The sequence below is a fragment of the Nematostella vectensis genome, chromosome 7 (genome assembly GCF_932526225.1).
Source record: "Nematostella vectensis chromosome 7, jaNemVect1.1, whole genome shotgun sequence".
NCBI lineage: Eukaryota > Metazoa > Cnidaria > Anthozoa > Actiniaria > Edwardsiidae > Nematostella > Nematostella vectensis.
In genome coordinates, this window is record NC_064040.1 from 6,842,744 (window position 1) to 6,866,083 (window position 23,340).

General features: G+C 40.3%; 3 protein-coding genes across 4 annotated transcripts; 1 reads left to right on the forward strand and 2 right to left on the reverse strand.

The window, feature by feature from the left end:
- The first annotated feature begins 172 nt into the window (after nucleotides 1–172).
- On the forward strand, nucleotides 173–16,146 carry LOC116604069. Of its 2 annotated transcripts, none has more exons than XM_032365930.2 (23): nucleotides 173–361; nucleotides 472–525; nucleotides 1,792–1,938; nucleotides 2,533–2,726; nucleotides 3,392–3,507; nucleotides 4,250–4,465; nucleotides 5,560–5,606; nucleotides 6,049–6,101; nucleotides 6,275–6,364; nucleotides 7,041–7,195; nucleotides 8,104–8,249; nucleotides 8,885–8,925; nucleotides 9,588–9,682; nucleotides 9,803–10,225; nucleotides 10,602–10,663; nucleotides 11,579–11,655; nucleotides 12,172–12,237; nucleotides 12,321–12,417; nucleotides 12,908–12,950; nucleotides 13,297–13,376; nucleotides 14,282–14,359; nucleotides 14,671–14,748; nucleotides 15,324–16,146. In XM_032365930.2, the coding sequence occupies exons 1-23, from the start codon at nucleotides 263–265 to the stop codon at nucleotides 15,435–15,437; spliced, it is 2,571 nt and encodes an 856-aa protein (XP_032221821.2). In that variant the 5' UTR covers nucleotides 173–262; the 3' UTR covers nucleotides 15,438–16,146. The 2 variants fall into 2 exon arrangements, with proteins under 2 accessions (XP_032221821.2, XP_048585764.1); XM_048729807.1 differs by having other exon boundaries at nucleotides 174–304.
- A 3,492-nt stretch (nucleotides 16,147–19,638) lies between these two features.
- LOC116604073 lies at nucleotides 19,639–21,106 on the reverse strand. The gene has a single exon (XM_032365940.2). The coding sequence runs from the start codon at nucleotides 20,888–20,890 to the stop codon at nucleotides 20,012–20,014; it is 879 nt and encodes a 292-aa protein (XP_032221831.1). The 5' UTR covers nucleotides 20,891–21,106; the 3' UTR covers nucleotides 19,639–20,011.
- Nucleotides 21,107–21,226: 120 nt separating this feature from the next.
- On the reverse strand, nucleotides 21,227–23,332 carry LOC5520856 (N-acylneuraminate-9-phosphatase). Its single transcript, XM_001640624.3, has 2 exons — nucleotides 22,690–23,332; nucleotides 21,227–22,266 (listed from the first exon to the last, which is right to left on the reverse strand). Exons 1-2 carry the CDS (start codon nucleotides 23,299–23,301, stop codon nucleotides 22,189–22,191), a joined length of 690 nt encoding a protein of 229 aa, XP_001640674.3. The 5' UTR covers nucleotides 23,302–23,332; the 3' UTR covers nucleotides 21,227–22,188.
- Nucleotides 23,333–23,340: the final 8 nt, after the last annotated feature.

Genomic DNA, 23,340 nt, shown 5'->3' on the forward strand with positions numbered 1-23,340 from the left:
AAAAGAATCAATTTTATTTCCATGCATATCCTTTCCAAACAATAAAGCACACTAACCACCCTTGAAGTAGTCAAAAATTGCTAAAAAAAAAAAACGGAAAAATACTTGCGAACTCTCCCATCTATTCCTATTTTTACTAACCGGAAACAGAACGCCGCAAGTGTATCGCGGGCGCGCTATTTCCGGCAACAGATCGAAGTCTCACTTTCGCCTTTCATCCAGGTTGTCGCATTTCCTGGGCCGTACACCAAGAGGAAAGACAATGATATCAACTTTTCTATGGCTCTTTGGCCTCCTAGCTGTGGTAACTGTGGCATTTATGGCTTTCCTCATTCCATTACTGTATTTCATGTCTAAAGCGGTAAGTGGAGGTTTGGCGCAGAGAAGACTGTTAACAAATCTTCAAATATTGCTTGGTTTTTAGCGGAATAATATTTTATGCATAGCAATTTTGTTCTTCTTCTTTCACAGCCAAAACACAACGATTCTGTTCCTGCAGTTGAAAAAATCAAGCTTATAAAGAAAGTAAGTTTTGTTTTATTCGGATCCTTATAACTTAATAACTTATGTCTGATGGAATTTTATCTCTTCCATTAGTTCATTTTCCAACATCTTGTTGAGCTATCCCCAAACCAAAGCAAGTCATAAGACCTCCGGATCGAAAGACATGAACCATTTGTAAGCGCTTTAAAAATTTACACCTGACGCGAGCAAAACGCAATAATAAAGAAGAGATTCTTTTAAAATGTGTCCTAATTGATGTTTATAGTTTCGATAAAAATATGTCGTGCAAAAATCCATATTCTATCACTCTAATTGCATAGATTGCAAACTGTTAAAAAGTGTATTTTTTAACTTGGGATCAACATCCAACAGTTACGTCAGACTTGTGTTCAAAGGTTGGAGGTTTTGACATGAATGACCATGTGTTGTGGTTTTCAAGAACAAGTGATCTTAATTTGCATAACTGATTGACCAATGGCAGCACAATACTCTAGATTTGAACTTCATTAGTGCAATGATTAGGATTCTACCAACTCAATATTGTCTGTGTTATTTCCTTCACAAATCAATTATCCACTTCTAATTCAATTTTGTGAATATTTTTTCATTGGTTTTGCAATTTTCTTGGAGATATGCAAATCTCAAATCAGTAATTTATTTAGGAGTTGGTGGAAATCATGAAAATAGGCTTTAAATCCTTCAAATTGAAACTCATTTTTTTTCAGTATCTCAAGTAATTACATTATGCAGGTTTCACAATTAAACTGAAATGATAATTTACAAGTATGAAATATAAAATATAAAGATTTTTAGAATAAGCAAACCTATAATGACGCCTAAAAAATAAAAGTCCTTGATCTTCACATACACTCAAAGCAACATCTGGAAAATAAAACCACTTGATTGATTTTGTAGCACATGAGATATCATCTATTATGGCTTATTGCAATAGGGACTAAATGATAGCATTCTGAATTTTATGAGATCAAAAAAAAAGTGGCATATGAAAATAAAAACAAAGCATCTCACTTAATTATGAAAAATAAATATAAAAAAAAGGATCTCTATTTACGTACATATAATGAAATGTTTTGGAGCCATTACTGCAATTTTGTGTATTCTTCATAACCAAATTGTGGAAATTTATAGCCAACACCTAGATGGATGAGTAAATTTTAAAATTCTTAAAAAGCTTTACTGATGGAAGCAACCAAATTGTTCACGCAAAATTCTCAGTAAGTTGTATAGATCTATCAACAAAAAGAAGAGATATCTTTTTATTTTTAGAACTCTCCTCCATGCCATAACAGAGGGTGGAGTCTAAATACAGTAGCTAATGGAGTGCGAATATGGAACAAAGTTATTGACAACTCAGTATCACATATCAGTGGTTTGGTGTATGCCTGTTCTGTTACTGTTCCAGCTTCATTGCAGGTAAAATATGAATATATGAATATATGTTTAGTAGAGGTTGTTAGGGGGAAAGACAATCAGTACAGTTATATACTACAAACAACCCCCTCCCTCTGCTCTATCCCTTAGCCCCTCAACTATTTTGTATGGTCCTTCAGGTTGAGGGCAGGTTGATGGTATGGTGGTGGAGAAGGCTAGAAAAAAGTGGGGCAAGTGGCGGCTGAAGAGAGAGCTAGAAATAAGAGTGATTAAGGGGCTAGAAGTAAGAGGGGTGAAGAGAGGGTTAGCAATAAGAAGGATTAAAGGGGCTGTAGAGAGGACTTTAAAAAAGGACAAAAATGGTGGTTGTAGCGAGGGCTAGAAGAGGGATGAGGGGGGCCGTAGAGGGCTAGAAGTAAGAGTGATATATTGGGATGAAGAGATGGCTTACAAGTAAGAGGATGGTTGTTGTGTAGAGGTTTAGAAGTCAAACGGTGGTTGGATGTGGAGAAAGAGGGAAGAGGTAGGGAGAAGGTCGCAGAAGGGTACATCAATTCCCTTTCCATGCAGCTTAAATGGACACATTGTTTAGCATATTAAGAAGAAAAATAGATTAAATGCATCCTTTTTGTTTAGGATATTATGAGTGCAATGGAGGACCATAAATGCTTACAAGAATGGGACCCCACTATACAAAATGTTTCCATGGTTACTGTGTCTCAAGGGCATGACGTCTTATCGGCAGCACCTGTAATTCAGGGATCATCAAGTGAACTATTTATAAGAGCTCTTCAGTATTTCCAGCAAGACACAAGTATTATTCATTCAAGGTAAAATAATGATTGTCTCCTTTAATATAACCTTAACTATTTTTAAAAAAAAGGGGCTAAGAATAAAAATTTTGGACCTCTTCTCCCGCCCTCCTACTCACTAACTTTTTAGCGATTTTAATTGCTTTAAAAAAATCCTTCTATAGAAAATCAACACTTTGCCTATTTTCTATCAGTAATGAAAAATAAAAATTTCTTGTGTAGCACTATTTATGGGACATGCATGTGAGATCTATATTATGTGCTTCCTGAACGGCAAATGTCTGCAATGATAGCAGGAAAGCCATTTAATTAGGGGTAGCGATGGGTACCTCCAAATTTCGCAAAGTCTTGGAATTTCAGCATTTCTTACTCTTAAGTCTTGTTTTTTTCCAAAATTTTAGGGGTCTTAGTGCCTTGTTTTTTTTTAACACAGTCTAGGAGTCTAGAATTTTTAACAAGATCTCAGGGTCAAGAAATTTTTTTTAAAAGTTAGAATTCTATGGATCTCAAATAATCAAACAATGCCAAACCTTATAGATTTTGTACTATCTCTATGATATTTACAAGCTAAAACCAAGGCTTACACTGTATTTCATAATCCTCAGTGCCTATTTGGAGATATACTGTACAGCACCAATATAACCAATCCTCTTATTGACCCTACTATGGTTACTTTTTTCCAGGTATTGGAAAACAATAGGTACAAATGAGGGCTGGCTGTTTGCCACATGCATGCAGAATGCCTTCCCTTGTGTGGGGTTCCTGTGGTACAGCATACTTATTTCCCAATTAGATTCAGGTAAAGTTTTGATACCTCATTGTGCCTCTGACTGTGAATGCTACATAATTGCAAGTTGAAGGGTTTTTTTTCAATTCTTGATTGAGATTTAGGTTTATACAACCATTGATAAGAAAGTTGGTTAAAGTTCTATGTTGAATTGAAAGCTTTTCTGAAAACATTGTTATTTTTCTGACATATCAAAAGCACATGATGAAAAAAACCCTGGAAAATACGCAATTCTAGATAGAGAAAGAAGACACAATTTCTTACAATGGCCACCATGCCTTGTATTCAAGACTGGTTTTCAAAACACAAATATCCTTAGGAAGGAATGCACTACTGAGATTTGATCATCCTTGCGCTTTCAAAGCTGTCAACTCACCTGCATTATGTGACAAGATTTTGGACCTCATCACAAAAGTAAACGAATGAAGCTCGAGACTCATCCCTTAGCCTACCCTGGGCTCAGGGAAAAAGCACAAAATTTAAATGAAAAATTCAATGAAAAAGCTCAAACTTTCAATGAAACTTTACAAAAAGTCATTTTCATTTTTTGTTTGCTATTACTTACTAAGTATGTAGATAAATTTTCCGCCTTATTAGATGTGAAATGGGCTTAGTGGAAGTGTCATGTCACATTTTTCTGTCGTGTCTATTAAAAGCTAGTCCTTTTTGGAAAAAAACGGGGGAAGTATAGTAGGGCTGATGCTTGTAACAAGCACACAAGTGTTTCTATAAACACATTTATCATATTTTTTAGAAAACCAAGATGATCCTGAATGTGTAGTAACTATGACAACAGCTCCAACAGGCTCACCTTTGCTCGGCCCCAGTCCTCCTCAGTTGCTAGCATCTAGACTTGCTGGCCTGAAGGACTACTTTATCAATGTGAAACTTGAGAGTCTCATGTCGACAAACTCAATTAAGTGCTCCACTGAGGAGATGCTGGATTCTGTGGACTTTAGTAGAAATCAAGGTAAAAACAGACCCCTTTTTGGAATATTGATACTATATAACAAACATTTTGAGCTGTGCAACCTAAAGCAAATGCAAATTTTGATTGGTTGAATCACTCATATCACTCCTGAAAAGGTGCTGCTTCTTTTAAATCAGAACTTTCAAGTTTATAAAGAGGATAGACTTAAGAGTGACTGGAGCCCATCCCATTTTTTGTTATTCACTCTTTTATTTTTTCATATTTAAGCAAAATAGAACAAAATTTTAAATTTCTGTAAAGCCAATAAAGTATTCTCATGCAGCAGGGTATACCCCAGGGCAAGGAGGAAAGATAACCTCGTATACCCCAGGGCAAGGAGGAAAGATAACCTCGTATACCCTAGGGCAAGGAGGAAAGATAACCTTATATACCCCAGGGCAAGGGGGAAAGATAAACTCGTATAACCCAGGGCAAGGAGGAAAGATAACCTTGTATACCCCAGGGCAAGGAGGAAAGATAACCTCATATACCCCAGGGCAAGGAGGAAAGATAACCTCGTATACCCCAGGGCAAGGAGGAAAGATAACCTCGTATACCCCAGGGCAAGGAGGAAAGATAACCTCGTATACCCCAGGGCAAGAAGGAAAGATAACCTCGTATACCCCAGGGCAAGGAGGAAAGATAGCCTCGTATACCCCAGGGCAAGGAGGCAAGATAACCTCGTATACCCCAGGGCAAGGAGGAAAGATAACCTCGTATACCCCATTGCAAGGAGGAAAGATAGCCTCGTATACCCCAGGGCAAGGAGGAAAGATAACCTCGTATACCCCAGGGCAAGGAGGAAAGATAACCTCGTATACCCCAGGGCAAGGAGGAAAGATAATTGCAGACATATCTTCTTGCCCCTGGAGTATGAGGAAGGTTGATCCTGTTGCAATAGGATGAGTATAGAGTACATCATCAGATGTGTCTGGCTCTTATGTGAATCAAACACAGGATTAAAAGACATACTGTATGAGGCACATGTTTGGCAATATGGCTAGCCCATGTATTGTCCAACAATATAAAGGACTCTATTAAACAAAAGTTTAATGTTACATATAAACCATGGTTCGTGTTTGCTTTCCACATAGAAACAGAAGACTTGACATCGGGGTCATCCAGTGAACATATAGGAATTGTAAGTCACTTATCAATGCTAACACATAAATAGGAATTGTTATAAACGCACGAATTCTCGGAGAATTCTCAAAAATGAGTCGGAGGTTCCCGAGAATTCTCAAGAAAATTCCTTAAATTCTTTCATGTTCATTAACGAGAATTCCCGAGAATTTACAACTAAAAATATCCCCACCCCATCCCTGCTTTGATGGCTATTTTGTTTATTCTTAATTTTTAAGAGTGCATCTGAATTTTGTGTTCACAAGAAGAGTTGACGTCAAAACGCCAAGTGTTTGTGTGCCCTGGGGAAAACAACCCGAATGACCCCGATAAATGACCCCGATTGTGTTGGAGATTGGCGTTTTTAGGCGAGCCAAGAGAGCCACTGTCCCAAAAACGCCTGCGGAGGATTAGCCAACCTTGGCTTTGCAGACTAACGTTTTCTTTTTTTTTTTTTTAAGGGCGGAGAATTTCTTGAAGTAAAAGAAAATGATAGCCATGTCGTATATGACAAGTATGTGAAAAGTGTTTCTTTTTAGATAGATATTACAGTATCTCTAATCCGAGCCGACATTATTAGACATAATGCGCACTATCTTGGTCTGTTGTTGTTGTCGTTGTCGTTGTTGTTCTTGTTCTTGTTCTTAATCTTGTTGTTCTTGTTTTTGTTATTATTGTTATTTTCAGTTCTCGTACAGACGCGCTATTGCAGGAACTTTTGCAAGTTTACAATGCCCAAACCGGTACAGACGGATGGACACTCATAGGAACTATCAAGTGAGTACATTTTAGATACGTTTTCCTATAGAAATTTAGGTTCTGTGAAAACATTTCGATGTAGTCGCCAACATTTTGTCTTGTTCCAATGCTGGCAAATGTTGGCGCTGTTTGAATAACGCCTTCTATCTGGCAGCATTTTTCACAGTTTAAATAGTGTACTCCTGCGGCGTGAGCATATTTACTTGCTTTGAAATTAATGGTATGGTCTAAGGTCTTTACATTGCAGTAAACCAGTTTGACCAAGGTCTTAGATAGTGGTGGATCCAGGGGAAGTTCTGTGGGACCAATAAAACCAGAATGCCAATAAATCACTCCCTTGTTAAAGAAAACAGCGGTCTATCTGCAAGAAGACTTTTTTTTCTCAATTTTTCATTGAGAGTATCTGAGCTAATTGCTTGAGTTAGCCGATGGAAAAAGATTCTTTGTTTGATTCATTATATACGGGAGCGTAAAAAGGGTCCGTGATCTGCTTTTTTTAAGGGCAGACCAAAGCTTTAAAGGCTTTGTTACAGTTATCATGAATAGAACAACCCTTTGAAATATCCTTGATCAGTCACTGTAAAAACTCTGAAAAACTTCAATCCCAGTTTCTATCCGCCAGAGACTTGTTTGCGGTACAAAAACACAGGTAACTTGTGAAAGTTCCCTAATACAGGCATATGATTTCCTGTAGAGAGGTGGAGATAATGAAGCGGCCGGCTCAGTCCGGAGAGAAGCCTTTCGACACGTACAAGGGGGTTGGGCTCGTGAATGTCCCCATCCACTATGTGTTGGCGTACATATTCCGCCTTGACTTCCGAGGCGAGTGGGACGACTTATTTCTTAAAGGTGAGTCACTGGGATGTATTAATTCCGCTGCAAGAGTTGCAATAGCTGCAGTGAATCGGGGTTTGTTTTTCTTTTGCAATCTTCAGTTACAGTGCTCAGACTGACTAGTGAATGAAGACTGCATTGAGCAGTATACTAGCAGCTAGTCAATTGCACGTGAAGCACATTGTATTATCTGTGAACTGACTGAACGGATCCAGACCTATTTACACCTGTTTACGGTCGAATTGATTAGAGGTGCAGTAAAAACCAGCTTATAAGAACACCTATTTTGGCGGTTCAGGCTGATTTGGTTCTTATATAAAGGGTAATAATCTGCAAAATCAGCCTGTAAGTAAATAGAATAAGCTTTTTTCAGGAAATGTGTATAACTGAAGTCTTATGTGTGCAATGAAAAGTTGTGTTGATCTCTGATATTTTTTCATAACATTTTTCTGGCTGAATGTGTTTTTATATAAATGGTACTTTATTTCCTAAAATCAGGTCTGGGTGTTCTTAATCTGTTTGTTTTTATACGCGGGTTTTTACTGTAGTACAACAAGTATGAGCTGGATGTCTTCATTCTGTCAATTGAGGCGACAATGTTTAGCGCTTTTTGTTTGTACAGGTCAGAATTTTTTCCTGGATCCGCCCTATTTCATCAAGCAAAACGCTAATATTTCCTTCTCGGGTTTTGTTGTTTATTACCCAAAGTAAAACCTGTTACTTTTTGCAAAGCGACAGAAGTTAACATTCTGTCTAACCTTCGTTTTACACATGCGCTAACAAGTTCCGCTTTGTAGGAAAGATGCTCGAATACAAGTTGTTTGTTAATTTTGATACAAGCTGTTACTTTTTGTAAAGCGACAGAAGTTAACCTTTTGTCTAACCTTCGTTTTACACATGCGCTAACAAGTTCCGCTTTGTAGGAAAGATGGTCGAATACAAGCATCCATTGGCCCATTTTAATTGGATGGAGTACAGAGCAATATGGCCGACCAGCGGTAGAGACTTCTGTAACTACGTCGTCATGAGGGAAGTCACTGAAGGCTTATTCGCCGTCGCTGCACAGTCTGTAAGTAACAGCTCAATCAATTCGGTTATCCTGTGGTTTCAGGTTTCCTGTGACATCACGGCGTACCACAGAAAACCCGAGTTGAATCTTAGAAATTATACCTGAATATGAAAAAGTGCCTTAAAACGAATGCATAGTGGTAGCTCTAAAAGATAGCGCCAGGAACTCTCGAATTGAAGTATTTTATGACGAGTTGGGCTTGGTGGCGATTTCAAAACTGTCAGAAGCTAATTTTTTTTCAATAGCAATGAAGTAAAATTACTACAACACTCTAAAGGACCTCACAAAAAAAGAGGGTTTGACTGATCAGATTTGGAGATCCGATAAAGAAATTGTAGATAACAGAAATGCTCGAAACTGATTTCATTCCAAATACTCATAAACGGGAAAAAAAGTGTATGTAAGTAGAATCACCATTAAAAACAAGTACATAGAGAATTGGTGGAGAACCGCAGGAATTTTGATTATTCAGCCTTATTGTTCTTTAACGTTCCCCTCCTAGTCCAGACCTTGGACTCTCTCTGCGCTCGACATTCTGGCTCGTTATCCAGAATGTCGAGCGCAAAGAGAGTCCAAGGTCTGGACCAGTTTCCCCCATTCATAACCAAACCATGATCCTGTTTTCGTGTTCACAGACTGAGCACCATGACTGTCCACCAGTCAAAAACCTTGTCAGGTATGCAAATCAAATATCTTAGAGATATGTGCTGCCCTTTGCAGAACAGTAAAAACCCGCGAGTAACAACCTTCATTTTCCCAAGTTAGACTACAGGTTCTTATACGAACAGGTTCATCTTTTTATGGCCCAGACAATAATGTCATGGCTTCAGCAATGGATATCAAGTTGTATAATTGCATAAGATTCTGTAATGTTGCTAGTTTTTTTTAAATAATTTATTGAAAATTTTGCACCTATTAAAAATGTTAGGCCAAACAGGTTCTTATGTAAATGGTGTATAACAAAGTTAACGGGCTGTTAAATTCCAGGGTTCCTGCTCGCTGGTTTTTACTGTTATCGTCTAATGAATAGTACATTTCCAGCCTAGACCCAGGCGTTCTTAGTGGGTTTCCTTGGAGATTAACCGTGAGGCAACTTGATATCTGGTCTTAGGTGCACTGCGCAAGACCGTAGTTTATTAAGCTTTTTTATTTTATATCCAAAGTGAAAACAAGCAAACAAAAATAATAGTTTTATCTTCCAGAGACTTTCTGTGGAATCGCCCTAGTGGGCTCAGTGTTACCAGATTTGACGGGGGGTGGGGGGGGGGGGGTTAAATTAGAATGCCAATTGCTCGTCATTACCTAATTGGTAATAGGTATTTTTTGTTTTTGCTTCAGAGCTGAGGTATTACTTGGTGGATTTTTGGTTCGCGAGATGAGCTCCGATCCACCTTGTTGCCAGGTGACGTACGTCTCAAGAGTCGACCTCAAAGGTAAAGTCCAGTAAAAACCATACCTACTAAATGTTTTTTTTTTCTGACAAGACTTCCTTGGTGCTCTCAAACATTAGCCACATCTTTCTACATGCCATATGACAATTTATCTCCCTTTAGGCAACCTCCCGCCCAGGCTAGTCAATAGGGTAACGCAATCCCAGCCTCAAGCCGTGGCTGTGTTGCGTGACAAGTTAGAGTCACGCTATCGCAAAGAGGCGCAGCAAATTGGCGACGAGAACATGTCGGACCTGCAGAGTTTTGGCGTTGATTTGTGGGTCGAGCTCATGAAGGCCAAGGAATCGCGGGCCAGCGGTAACAACACACCGGAAATGAAGAGGGGCAAGCCAAGGACACCAGAAAAGTCTCGCAGGCGCAAATCACCGGAAGTGAGAAAAAGGACCAATGAAAGCGAATCTACGTCTATTGATAGCGAGGTTCTATCAGAGGAGGTTAAGCAATCGCGTGATATTGATGATACCAGCATGGATAGTACCAGTAGTGTTCTTCCTGTCAACGAAGATAACATAGAGCTGCCCTTTGGTGAGTTAAGCCCGATAACCCGTGGCAGCATAGACTTCTTTCAGAATCTCTCACCAGCTTGCGCGAGACCAGAACAAAACAAGATGGCGGTCAGGACTCGGCGCAAAGCGAAATACACCGGGCAAACGCCGGTCATCTTGGTAATTTTCCTGGAATATTAGGAGAATTAAAACGTTTTGACTCATACTCAATGCGCAAACTGGGCACTTTATTTGTTATGCCATTCCTTTTTTCCCCTTTACAAACACTGCACTGATAACAAAAGGCATTCCATACCAGTATGAGTGTGCATTATTGGAGTTGAGGTGGCCCTGGAAACTATTAGGAAAATGACCTTACCATTGATTAAAGGTCTCTTGAAATTTCATGTTTTCAGATCGACATGTTGTGGACTATAAGACGCTAGGCAACCAAGCCGCTGCCACACTTATGGGAGCGGTTGGTAGATAATACCTCTCCGTTATATCTATAGAAATTATAGTTGGGAGAGGCGTGAGTGGGAATCTGTAATGAGGATGCGATCTGGGTGGTCTATGGTGTAAGCTTCTATCACCGAAAATTCAAATCCTCGCTATGAGCGTGAGGTCGTTTTTGAGTTCTTGACTTGACTTAAGCAGTGTCTCAAATGGTGTAAACGCACCGAATGCCTAACCAATTAACGAAAGGATGCAACAGAAAAGTACACATTTCAAAAAATAACCTTTTTCTTTTTCTTTTTTTATAATGGGGTTTGTCACGTGATTTGTTAAGAACATTTGATCATTGGTCCAAGGGTATAATGTTGCGCTCTGCGCGCGAGGAAAACAGTACGCATGATGGATGATCAAACTTCCTTCCTAAACTAGACGTTTTCAACATGTCCGTCGTTTACTTCTAGATTCATTACCCAGAAGATGACGTCACTTTCTTCGCACACTTGATATCATTACATCATGGGCTATAGGATAATCTGACACTGAAATGAAGTCTAATATCTTGTTTGTGTTGAATACGCGTTATGTAACCACCGCCACCTGGTAAACGAGTAACACGACCCCCAGCGGCGCGGGTTTTTTTCTTGCCCATTATAAAATAAAATTATTATTATAAAATTATTATAAAATAATTATTTTATAATGGAGAAGGAAAAAAACGCGCCGCTCGGGGTCGTATAACTCATTTACCAGGCGGCGGCAGTTACATAGCGCGTCGTTTGAAAGGTCAAAAGCGCGCAGAAACAGAGCTCGCCTTAAGAGCGAAACCAAGGCGATACGGCCAGTTGAGGAGGAATACGTGCTTTTTTCAACACAAACAAGACAGACGTCATTTCGTATAGCCCTGTGATTAAATTGGCCCTTGTTCGCCTCTTGATAGATTGTCCTAGCTTCCAAAGTAGAGATTTCTGTGACTGAGGAGCCTAATCAGCAGATGGGCATGGAAGGCGAGTGGAGGTAAGTAGAGGTGCATTTAGCTGGAGTGCATAAATAATTGGGCTCTAATGACTTCCCCACATTATAAGCCTGCATACAGGCTCTACAGTTTTTTTCTGGAAATAGGGATTTCGGGTTATTTGGATTCCTGTGGCACGCAGGAGACTAGGAACAGTGAAACATTCATGGCCAAAACATTCGGGCCTGGTACTTCATGTAGTGTGTCCTAGATACTCACCCTAACCATATTGATGGCTACATGAAGTACTAACTAACATTCGGCATTGCTGAGCCAGTGATTCTGGCGCTGTTTGCGCCCCATTTTAGGAGGTGTTGTGAAATAGTTCGCTAGCACTTTCTTTGCTTGTGCTTAGCCGAAGCAGCGGTGCCACTTATGCTGGCGGCGATTTTTGGCCGGGGCTGTTTGTCCGGGCTCTAGAATCTATTTGTATAAAAACTCATGAGTTGCACGTGATGTGTCATGTATAAATTACGAGACAAGTGGTTTATTGACTTTTTCCCCCTTTATGCCGTTAGTTTTCAGAGCGTAGAAAAAGATGTAGTCATTTTACGAAAAGTCAGCCCAGGACAAAAAATCCACAGGTAACCCAAAATGTTGTTTTTATTTTTTTTATAAAATCTGAAGCACACCGGAAGTGACGTGTGTTTTGTATGGATAATCACAGTTTTCTTGGAAGAGGAATCATCAAGGTTTCCCCCATTGCAGTCTGGGAAGCCGCAAGGAATCACATGACCAGACATGTGTACGATAAAACTCTTAAGGTAAGACCCCGGATGAGAGGCCATCGCTTGGTTAAAAGCGACAATCAATGAGAAAAAATCAGGGGAATCTGAAAAGAGATTATGTGGTATAACCTATTAGTTGTCATATGAACACAATGTGGTAGTTTCTCGGTGTTACATAGCACCAAGATGGCGTTCATCACCTCTAGCTAAAGCACCAAATCGGTGTTCTCAGACAAATTCTCAAAGCACCACACAAATCACTATCGCCGTTTGTCGCCAGATTGCACAAACATGGAGTCTTGTTTTGTCAGCTTTGTCAGTACTGACAAATCGACAAACGCGTTTAAAGGCATATAACTACTGCACAGAGCACTGACAAATCAACACTGACAAATTTTGTCGATTTGTCGACTGACAAATCGACAAACGTGTTTAAAGGCATATAAGCACCGCATAGAGGACTGACAAATCAGCACTGACAAATTTTGTCGACCTGTCTGCTAACCCACGCTGTTTTACTCTACAGAAAACAAAGATTATTAAACAAATAGATGACAGCTCAAAACTACGTGAGTAAACAACAGTAGTTGAATTAAGTGTAAATCTAAAGGCAGCGCCGGAAATTTATTATTAAAAGAGATGTGGAGGACGGCTTTTATGTGGATATCTGTGTACGCCCTCTTCATCAAAATTGCTGATTTGCAATAAGTTGTCTTATGTCGCAATAGTCACGGGTACATGCCCAGCCCAGCCAAACCATCCCCTTGTCCCTCCCCCCGTGTGCCTCTCCAGTATTTTTTTCTTGTACCCTAAAAAGTCGCTTGAGAAACCTACATAGAGCCTCCCAGTAATCCCTGGGCGTGGCTCTCCCTTGTTTCACTAGAGGTAATGCTTTTACCGGTTTACTCTTGTCAGTGTACATGCACCATGAGACAGCCCAGTGCTTTGTCAAGCAAGCCAGGGACTTCGTTCTACTAACAGTAGAGCGTGTTGAGGTCAGTGTTAGGGCCTGGGTACAAATGGCTGTTAGGGCCGGGGTACAAATGGCTGTTTAGGGCCTGGGTTCAAATGGCTGTTTACCTTATTTCCCAGTTCTGGTTTCTCAGGTGAAAGAATTTTATTAGTGAGAAACTGATGCTTAAAGTGCATTGTCAGTGCTGTGTTGATCTATTCCCCTTCAGGGTATATTTGTCATCGGCGGATACACCCTAAATATACACCTATTTCAATAAAGGTTGTCAGTGCAAAAGGCGATTGGCAAATTCTACGACCGAAAGTAACCTAGCGTCTCGAAGAATATTGATACATCAAAACAATTAACCATTAAAGGTTACCAATGTTTGGCTCTGACATTGCTGTATTTTATTTAGCACCTTTAATTTTACTAATAAATTAGTATCCATATCAGGCCCGTAGCCAGAATTTTCAAGTCGTATTAGGTGGTTCTTCCGAACCCCTCCCCCCCCTGGCTACGGGCCTGATAAGCCATTCGCCATTTGCACTGACAACCTTTTGTGAAATAGGTGTATCCCTAAAAGGGAACTAGAGCAACGCAGGGTTTGAGATTTATGTAAAGCTTCATAGCGTCAATTAGCCAGATAACCTTTTTGCAACAATATCAATATAATTTTACAATAACAAATTTTTTTTACGAGTTTTTATTTCTCCCAAGGCACATCGTTAAATCAATGAGTCCATTGTATTTTCCGTTCCGTAACTTTTCTTGTGAGCCGCTGTATCAAACGGCTTTCCTCATACAAGCGGCAAATCAGTTCTGAGATTGGCCGCTGAAATGCTCGGTCACAAGTGTAGTGTCGTACAGATGCTTGTCTCGTTAGTACACGAGATTACCTTACTGCATGGGCTAAATAATAACCTTAGCTTGATTTCCTCTCAACAGCCTGAAAAGTATGTTATCGCAGGCGTATCTGTGGAGTCAGCGGACTGCCCATCAGTCAAAGAACTTGTCAGAGGAAAGGTGAGACATATTTTTTCCACTACATTGTTTGAAACGTTAACAAAGGCTAGAAAAAATAAATAATAAACAACATTTTCACTTGCACTCTCACGATTTGCAACGAATTAAGAACTGTTTAACGAAAGAAGAATTGACTTATGTTATTATTTATGACATATGTTAATAGGTGTTTGCTAGTGGCTGGGTGATTGAGCCCGTACTAAATAAATAACAAACAACATTTTCACTTGCACTCTTACGATTTGCAACAAATTAAGAACTGTTTAACGAAAGAATTGACTTATGTTATTATTTATGACATATGTTAATAGGTGTTTGCTAGCGGCTGGGTGATTGAGCCCGTACTTCAAGACGGTCAGCTGTATTCTATGGTCTCATATCTCTCGCAGGTAGCATATCATACCATTCATTTATTAAATCTATTTTATACCAGCACTCAAGTGTGCACGCTAGAATTTTGCATTGTTTCACCCACGCTGCAGTACAAAAGGGACCAGTATGACGGAAATATTAGCCTGCTAGCCGGCCCTCATTCGGGCTTATTGGGAAATGTATTGTTTAGCCTCGTCCCTAGGCTTCTCGGGAACTATCACGCTCTACATGGCTATGACGTCACTGGCCCTTTCTGCTCTCGCAAGTCCGCCATATTGGAAAGTGTTGGTCTACGCGCAAAGCATCATGGAGCTGACAGCAAGGGAGTAGCCTGGGGACGAGGCTATGTATTGTTGTCGAATTCTGGAAATCCTGTGGCACGATCTAGCGCCCCTTGACGTTCGCGCGCGCCTCAGAACTCCCAATATTCGAAACCAAAACATTTCCGGATAAGCTCGAATCAAATGGTGGCTAATAGGCTAGGGAAATATTCAATATGTCCTCAGTCTTCACTTTCCACTCTCTTTTGACCGTTTGCGTAAGCTTTCTGCTGATGGTCCGGAAGCTAACTATGTCCCTGTGTTTTGTACAGATTGATTTTGGCGGGATAATGCCAGCTCGTCTCGTAAACTACGTGGCGCGAAGACAGCCGCTTTGCATAGCTTACTTGCGCGAGTATTTGGAGAAATTCAAAGAGGACGAATAGGCCGGGATTCCTATGGTACAAGGGATTACGGACTGTCTGTAGCTTGCAATGCAAGCTATGCGAGAAATACAGGTTATACTTGCAATGCAGGCTACACAGGCTATGCAGACTTTACCTTTAGATTATTATCTATAAATTGGGCCGAATTTATACCTGTTGATGTTAGAAAACTAACGATTACAATTTCGATTATAGTGATGCTTTATTGCTTTGGCGTCGCCTTTTTCTAGTCCCTTCGGGTTGCCTGTGCTTGTAGCTAAACCTTGAGGGGGCGAGGGGTATGAGTCAAGCTCGCCCACATGGTTCCTTGACTTCACAACTGTTATTCACCACAGGAAACCCGCTAGGACCTAGGCTGTTTTTGGCAGTGTGACGCTTTTATGGGAGAATGTGCAAGATAAAAGTGTGTTCGGCCACATACAGGACTTGAATCGGACACATGGTGATTTAAAATAATTATCTAAAACATCATAGCCCCCCTTTTTCCATTATCGTGGTGTTATCTAGTACCCTCTTGACTAAAATAACTATCCAAATCTAGTTACAGGATTTACGCATCGACAGATTTTAACATTTTATGTATATAGTTCTGTGATTTTATGCTTTTTAGCAGTGAGATTTAATGATATGGTAGGAAGTGGCAATGTATGGTTAGCAATCGGCTCTGCTGATAAGGAAAACAACAATAAAGTACTTATGATTGCAAGGAGAAGGTTTTGTGGTTTATGTATGCTTTTTGATGCTTTAGTCTCTATTGTTTAATCTTTAGCATCGAGATTATGTTCTTATCTGGAAATTCAAAAGAAAGATTATTAAACATCGTGGTGCTTTAACGTTCCCATAGCAGCCATTGAGAACATGCTGTTATGCCCTTATTCAATCTGATATTATAATCACAACTAGTCATGTTTTGAAAAAATGTTTTCCTCTTCTTTATTCTTGTTTGGCCCTTGAATGCATCTGATTACAAACATTTCGAATTTACAAGTTGTTTTTAGATTATATAAGATTGCTTACTTATCCCCTACAAGTGTTGCTACCCATTACGTAAAAAAAAAACAATCTATTTGAGTATATTATTCCTTATGTTTGTACGAGAAATCTGGGGTAGTATAAAGTTTTGTCGCCACGCGTGCTAAAGAAGAAAGTATTCTTATCATGGGGTTTTGTTGCCCTTCTCGTTAGCTCTGTCCTCATTGTTTGTGTCAACACCATCTGCTTTACGTAGATACCTGCAAGATTCGAGATCCTTAAATTGCTCATTGAGGCTTTTCATTCCATCCTCGTCTTCATTAACAAACGCTTTGCTTTCTCTCCTTGCCTGGTCCCTCATGGCTAAGTTCCTTGGCATAAGAGAACTTGAGAATTGTGATGGCAAAACTGCAGGAACTGTGCCACGTCTGTTGGACATTGGTGAGTTAAGGAAGGCCGACGAAACTGGTGAATCAGCTCTTAAATCCGCTTCGTTCATCGACCCTCTCCGTGCCATTTTCGGTGATTCGGGCCTCAGGGACTGTGCTCTTCGCCTCGCTGAAGGGCTGTTGGTCGCTAAGTCTGCGATACTCGGTGATTTTCGACCGAGGCGAGGTGACGCGCAAGGCGAGCCGGCGGGACTGCCTTCCACTAAGATAGGAGGGAGCTTTAGTCGTTGCTCTCTATCGGGAGGTCTAGGTGTACCAGCTCTTTGGGCCTGTAATAGTTTTTCCTTTAGAAGTCGTTTTTCATGGTTTAGTTTCCTCTCAAATTTTGCGCGCTCCTGGTCAATGCAGGCGTTTTTCTTAAGTTTTTCTTTGTGGACTTTTAAATTTCCCTTCACCAGATTCGAAGCTTGAGTTGTGGATAATGATATTTCCATGATTGTCCAGATGCCGGCAGAGCTTGTTTAAAAACTGTACTTCTTTAGTTCAATAAACTGTACCAAAATAACATGTCTCGCACCATTGCCTTTGATAACATTTTGTAATTAACTGTGCTTATTTCTCTCCAGGGAACAATGAAAGCTTTTGTTCGTTTTCCGCGTATAAGGTCAGAATCTTCTGATGGTTTCACAGGGAGTCCTTTGATATAGAACGCGGTCGTTTTCTGGAATTGTAATTTGCAGGACGTATAATTGATTGGTTTGTCGTGACGATCATCGCTAAAGAACCAGTGATACAATCCATTGAATATTTTCCATCCCCTAACAGGCTGTAGCAGGGGGTGGTGCACTGGGGGCATTTGCCCCCCAATATGTACCAAAAAATATAAGGAAATGACCAGTAGGGGTGTGGCTGTGCCCCCATATTGTCTTAATGTTTCTGTATTGTGCCTCCCCCCCCAAATCTTTCAAGGCATGCTACGGTCCTGCCTATGGTATGGTCTCCGTACGACTAATCGACAATAAAGGTGCTTGCTATGGTATCAACTACATGATGTGACTTGTGAAAAAAAGAATCCATACCATGCAATAGTATCAACTACATGTTGTGACTCCAGAAAAGAGTCTGTCCTCTTTAAGAGAGGAGTGCATCTTCAGAGTCGAGTACCAATTTATGAGTACCATATTCATAACTCTGGCTAACAAGCACCACTATTTGGGTGTTTTGATTGATCCAGAAAATAAGACATACCATGAATGGAATGGTTGATATGGTGAAAAGTGAGGGGAAGGGGTGGTCCTATACTGCAAATACCGAAACCAAGGCACAGGGCTATGAAAAATGTTGGGAATGGTAGATACAACAAACAGGAATGATTAGGGCCGTAGCACCCAAGCCTCTTGAGTAAGGGTTGTAGTCATATGTAAATAAATATAGGGAAGGTTTGAACAAATGACAAGCTACGAGGTTAGATCTAAACGAGCAGGGTACCCCTTGGACAACAGATACAACAGTTACGACAGTGTGCCGGTGGGGAATTACAAGAAGCTCCTCCTACTCTGAAAGATCTTATGTCAACCGAACTTGGCAGGCGGAAAGAAGTTCTAGATATGACGAGATTATAGAAACTTTATTAAAACCACATGCAAGATATGACAACCATCCACTATTTTGGCGTTTCCAAAATTGAAAATATATGCCAACTTGTTAATTGAGGCAAGTACGATTGCCCAACATGCGTAGCATTCTTAAGGCCCATATACGCGAGCAATTTTTAGTTGACAACTTTTAGTTGACAACTGAAGTTGACCGTGTAAATTGGCCGGCAATGTTTCCTTGACAACTTTAAGTTGACAGTTTTTAGTTGCTCGTGTAAATAGTACAAATTAAGTGACAACTTGGCTCGTTAAAAAGCTAGTAGGTCAGCTTTTTCCCAGCAATAAAAAATCGATAATTCGAGAAAATTTCTCGTGTTGATGCGCGTCAATGAAAAGTTGTCAATTTTTTTGACGAATAACATAGTTTCCTGTCTCCACTGTCTCGTATCCCTGACGTAAACAAAGATGGCGGCCATAACTTGGACTGATAGGGCTGTTCCTGCACTCCTTGCAGGCCCGGACCCAGGGGGGTGCAGTGGGTGCACCCCTCCCCCCCCCCCACAACGGCCTAAGGTCCACTGTGTCCTCAATAAGACGTGCTATTATTTGTAGACAAAACTTTTAAGCATCAGCTAGATCACTCCGGTATGTAGCCAAATCCAAAAAAAAAAACGTCCGGTAGAGATACTGCAAAGGCATGGTCAGATTTTTATCAGAGAAATACCTTCCCACTCCCCTGCCTTGAGGCCGTTAAGTACAAGCAGAGCATTTGGGACACAAAGTCGCCATTGTATAAATTGAATAATACAGTCAAAAAAGAAGAAAGTAGCGCTGGCGCATTAAAATAAAAATTGTCATGAAAAAATTACCGGCTTATTTACACGGTCAACTTCAGTTGCCAACAAAAAGTTGTCAACTAAAAATTGCCTGTGTAAATGGGCCTTTACATGGGTTTAGCCTGTGGTAAATCTGACTCGGAAGCAGCATTCGTCATAGCTTCGTTTTATATTGCTAGATGACTAAGAAGAACCGTTCGCGCGCGTATTTATACCAGGTATAACCATTTCCTCTACCTTTTTCGCGTTTAATTTTGCGAGCTTGAAAAACTTGTTAAATACGACGTTTCACAAATTTGTCCCTTCATTACCGGACTATGTGTCCAACAATAGCAATGTAAGCAAAGGACAGCAACGTAGCTGTCTTTTTTTTATTAAAAACCTTTGTTCACATCGACTACACAAACAGTTCGGCTATCACTTGATTTATTTGAACGATTCATTCAATGTTCTCGCATTTCTGCGGTATTCACAAAATGGGGACGCAGTTATATTCAGCCTTTCAAAAACAAAAGCTTATTCAATACGAATTATTACTCGGAAAACGAAAACTGGAGAAAGAAATCTAACGACACAATTCACATAATTACTATTTTTTGTTAGCGCTAATATGATAACGATATGCAGTTATAAGCTATGGTAATTTTCTTGTGTTATCTTTTTGGTTACATTAAAACATTTTTGACGATATATATCATGTATTTCTAACGTCAAAGCTTTACTACTGCCTGCAGTGTCATTACCTGGCTTTGCTGATAGTTTTAGTGCGCTGTATTAACTAATTATAAACCGAGCGCATCATCCACGCAATAGAAATCTTTTTCAAAGGCATCATAAGCGTTTTCAAGTGGCGAACGTCTGCTTGGTCGCCTGATATATCTGCAAGTTCTGATCGCGCGCATTGCATCCTCAAGACTTTGATGAAAAGCTGAACTACGCCGACGACTTCCGTTGTAAACCTCACTTGAAGAATCCGACACTTCTGATATATCAATACTGGGTCGACTACCAGTATTGCTTACTCCGAAGGAGTTATTATCCAAAACAACCCGAGGAACGGAATTTGTAGATTGCTCTTCGGCGAGCTCTATGTTTTTGTCCGCAGCTTTTTTTTCCAAGGAAGATTTTCTTCTTTTCTGTAGATTTGCTTGATTATTAAAAGAAACTCTATCTATTGATAACTTTCTAGTTTGCAAAGATCGTAGTACTGACTTATTGTCTTGAATTTGTTTATATTCCGATGCATTTATATCACTAGGCGCCATTTCTTCTTGAATCGGGAAAATAGCGGAGGACACTGTTAACTTACTACCGCAGTCTTCTTTCAATGATTTTTTAGGTTCACATTGTCTTATAGAAGGAAGACACGGAAAACGCTTTCTTCTATCGTAGTTGCTTTTGTGTAGTTTCAAGTCTGTTCCTCTCGATTTATCAATATCATCTAGGCGGTCATCAATTCTCTTTTTACGACGCTTCATTCTCCTTTCCTCTTTTTTCAAAATCCTGTATCTTTCTTGTCGCTCGGTTTCTATTCTACTCGATAGCGCCCTTAGTCTGGCACTTTCCACTAAGTTTGTTGGAGCCACGCGTTTTCGATCTCTTATCCCTGTTGCTACGCGAATTCCAAGTTTTCCAATATCAGGGAGATGGACACCCGCCATTTAAAAGAGCTAACTTGTACTCCACACTAAATCCTCGTATCCGTGCATCATTGAACTACCGGTCGTTCGGTCCTTCACATAATAAAACAGTTGCCCTAAAACAGTATCATCCTAATCAATCTAATCCAGCTGCGCTCCTAAGAGAGTTAAAATGTAAATTATATGACAGGTTAGTCGCAACGACACTACTTGTGTACACACAGTGATTGCACAGGTTGTGTAAACGCAGTACATGGCGTTTCCTAGACTTATCCGTCAGTCAAAGATACAAGTACTAGCGCGCTTTCAAAAATACTTCCGTCAGTACAAAATGTATCAACATGTAAGGGGTTCGTATTTGTTAGAAGAACATTTTATTCAGTCCGTACAGGTATTTATTATATACATAGTGAGAGATGCTCACCGCGAAGAAAAGTCCGCGGTTCTGATTGGACGAATTAAATTTGTTTTTACTGCACCTGAATGGCTTCAATCCAAACGCATCAACGAGTGCATAAAAAATCGTACAAGCATTTTCCATTTAGTAATTTATCTATTTCATTGATGTCGAGATTTCAAAAAAGTGCACCACTTGTGTAACATGAGCTACAGTCTCGTGCGTGACATTAGCGAGACAGATTCATTTCAATGTAAGTTTCTGTCTGTCTTCAAATGAACCGTCGAACAGCACAAACCTCGGAGCCTCTGCAGCCAAGTCTAATAAAATGTTATGTAATAAGCTTAATATAAATTTATCAGTATGTATATAATAAACCAAATACAGCACGAAATAAAGTGCTTTGTACAGTTTTTATTCACTCGTTTTGTATAAAAAAAAAACTCGTGAATAACAACCGTACGCGCGCACTTTCCATGTAGTATTTTCTATATTCCGGTTAGCGAGTTTGTTGTCACAAATCGATCAGCAAAGTCTGGTCACTGCTCTTCAAGTTACCGGTGGGTTGTAGTGAAATATTATCGGGAATAATTTGTTGCTTTATTCTAACAGCTACCTTGCTATGCGTGCTCTCTTTGGGTGATTAGCTGATAAGTTCCCGTACGACACGTGCAATGAGCCTTTTCCAGAAGATGGGAATCCTGTGGTATCCGAGTGGTAGTCCTGTGGAATCTGCGCTTGTTATGTTAGCGAGGCTTCAGATGGAGCTTGTTTACATTTCAGTCGTCTTGCAAATTTTTCTAGTTTTGCTCTTTTAACAATAAGGCTTGAAGCATCCTGATGGCTCGAAATGTCACAAGTAAGCGGCAACAATAACAAAAAAGACGTGTGAATACAACCTATCAAAGCCTCGCTTTCGCGCTCAGGGTTCAACAGGAGAACCAGTCATATGGGAAAAGACCCATTGAGAAGTCCCGCTCTCGGCGCACGAGAACCAAACCTACAACACAAAATTATAATCAAATCTCTCGAATATAACCCCTCCTTCTTCCCAGGTCCTTGCAGCAAATCAAGGAGCGATAATTGTCTGCCAGACATCTGTTTGTAAGGCAGGTTGCCTAGAGGCTGGTGAGCTAAGCCACTAAGTACTGATTTCATCCAATTCTTGTAACTGCTTAATTTTTTAACCCACAATATATGCTAGAAATGCCTTGAAGGGTGCACAGAGGTTTGTAAACGGTGAACTAGGGGCAAGATACTGTCAAGTTTGGCGAACCCCCCCCCCCCCCCCCCTCTCCTGTTCACTTGTTTCACATTGTTATACAATTTTGTTGAGAACTTCTGGCAGTTCTAAAAGTGATTGAACCACAAAGTTAGGTTTCATTCCCTTTTCGCTGGGTCCCTTAGCATCTTCTCCCCTCACCCACACAGTAGCCCTGACTCCAGCATCGCGACCCCCCTGAATATCATCCACTAAGTTATCCCCAATCATAACACAGTCTTCAGGGGCCAAGCCAATGGCATCACATGCTGTTTGGAAAATCGACACGCAAGGCTTAGCTTCTGGTTGTTCGCCACTGATGATAATGGCATCAAAATATTTCTCCACTTTGCAGAATTCCAGTTTCTCTTTTTGGATTACAGGGTCGCTATTTGTGATAATAGCCATTTTGTATTGATGTCCAAGATCCTCCAAAAGGAACTGTACTCCTGTCGGAATACCAAGTCCTTTTACCCGGGATTCTCTCCAGAAAGAGTAGAGTTCTCCAGCGGTTATGTTTGTGATGTTTTCTGGAAGAATATTGATGGCTTTTAGCCATAAACTAGTCCGCCATTCGTGTACACTTTTCGTCCCGTCTGGGTCTACCCAATGTTCATGCAAAAGCCTTGAGAACTCAGAAGTGGCGGCTAAGGCTTGCTCTTCTGATAGAGTCTCCATTAGCCATTGCTTCACCTTCTCTAGCGCCTCCAAGTCCGACTTATTAGTTTGTACAAGAGTGTTATCGAAGTCAAACAGCAGTCCTTTCACTGCCATTCTCGCTTCTCTCTTTGTTGTTTACATGTCACGCTAGGT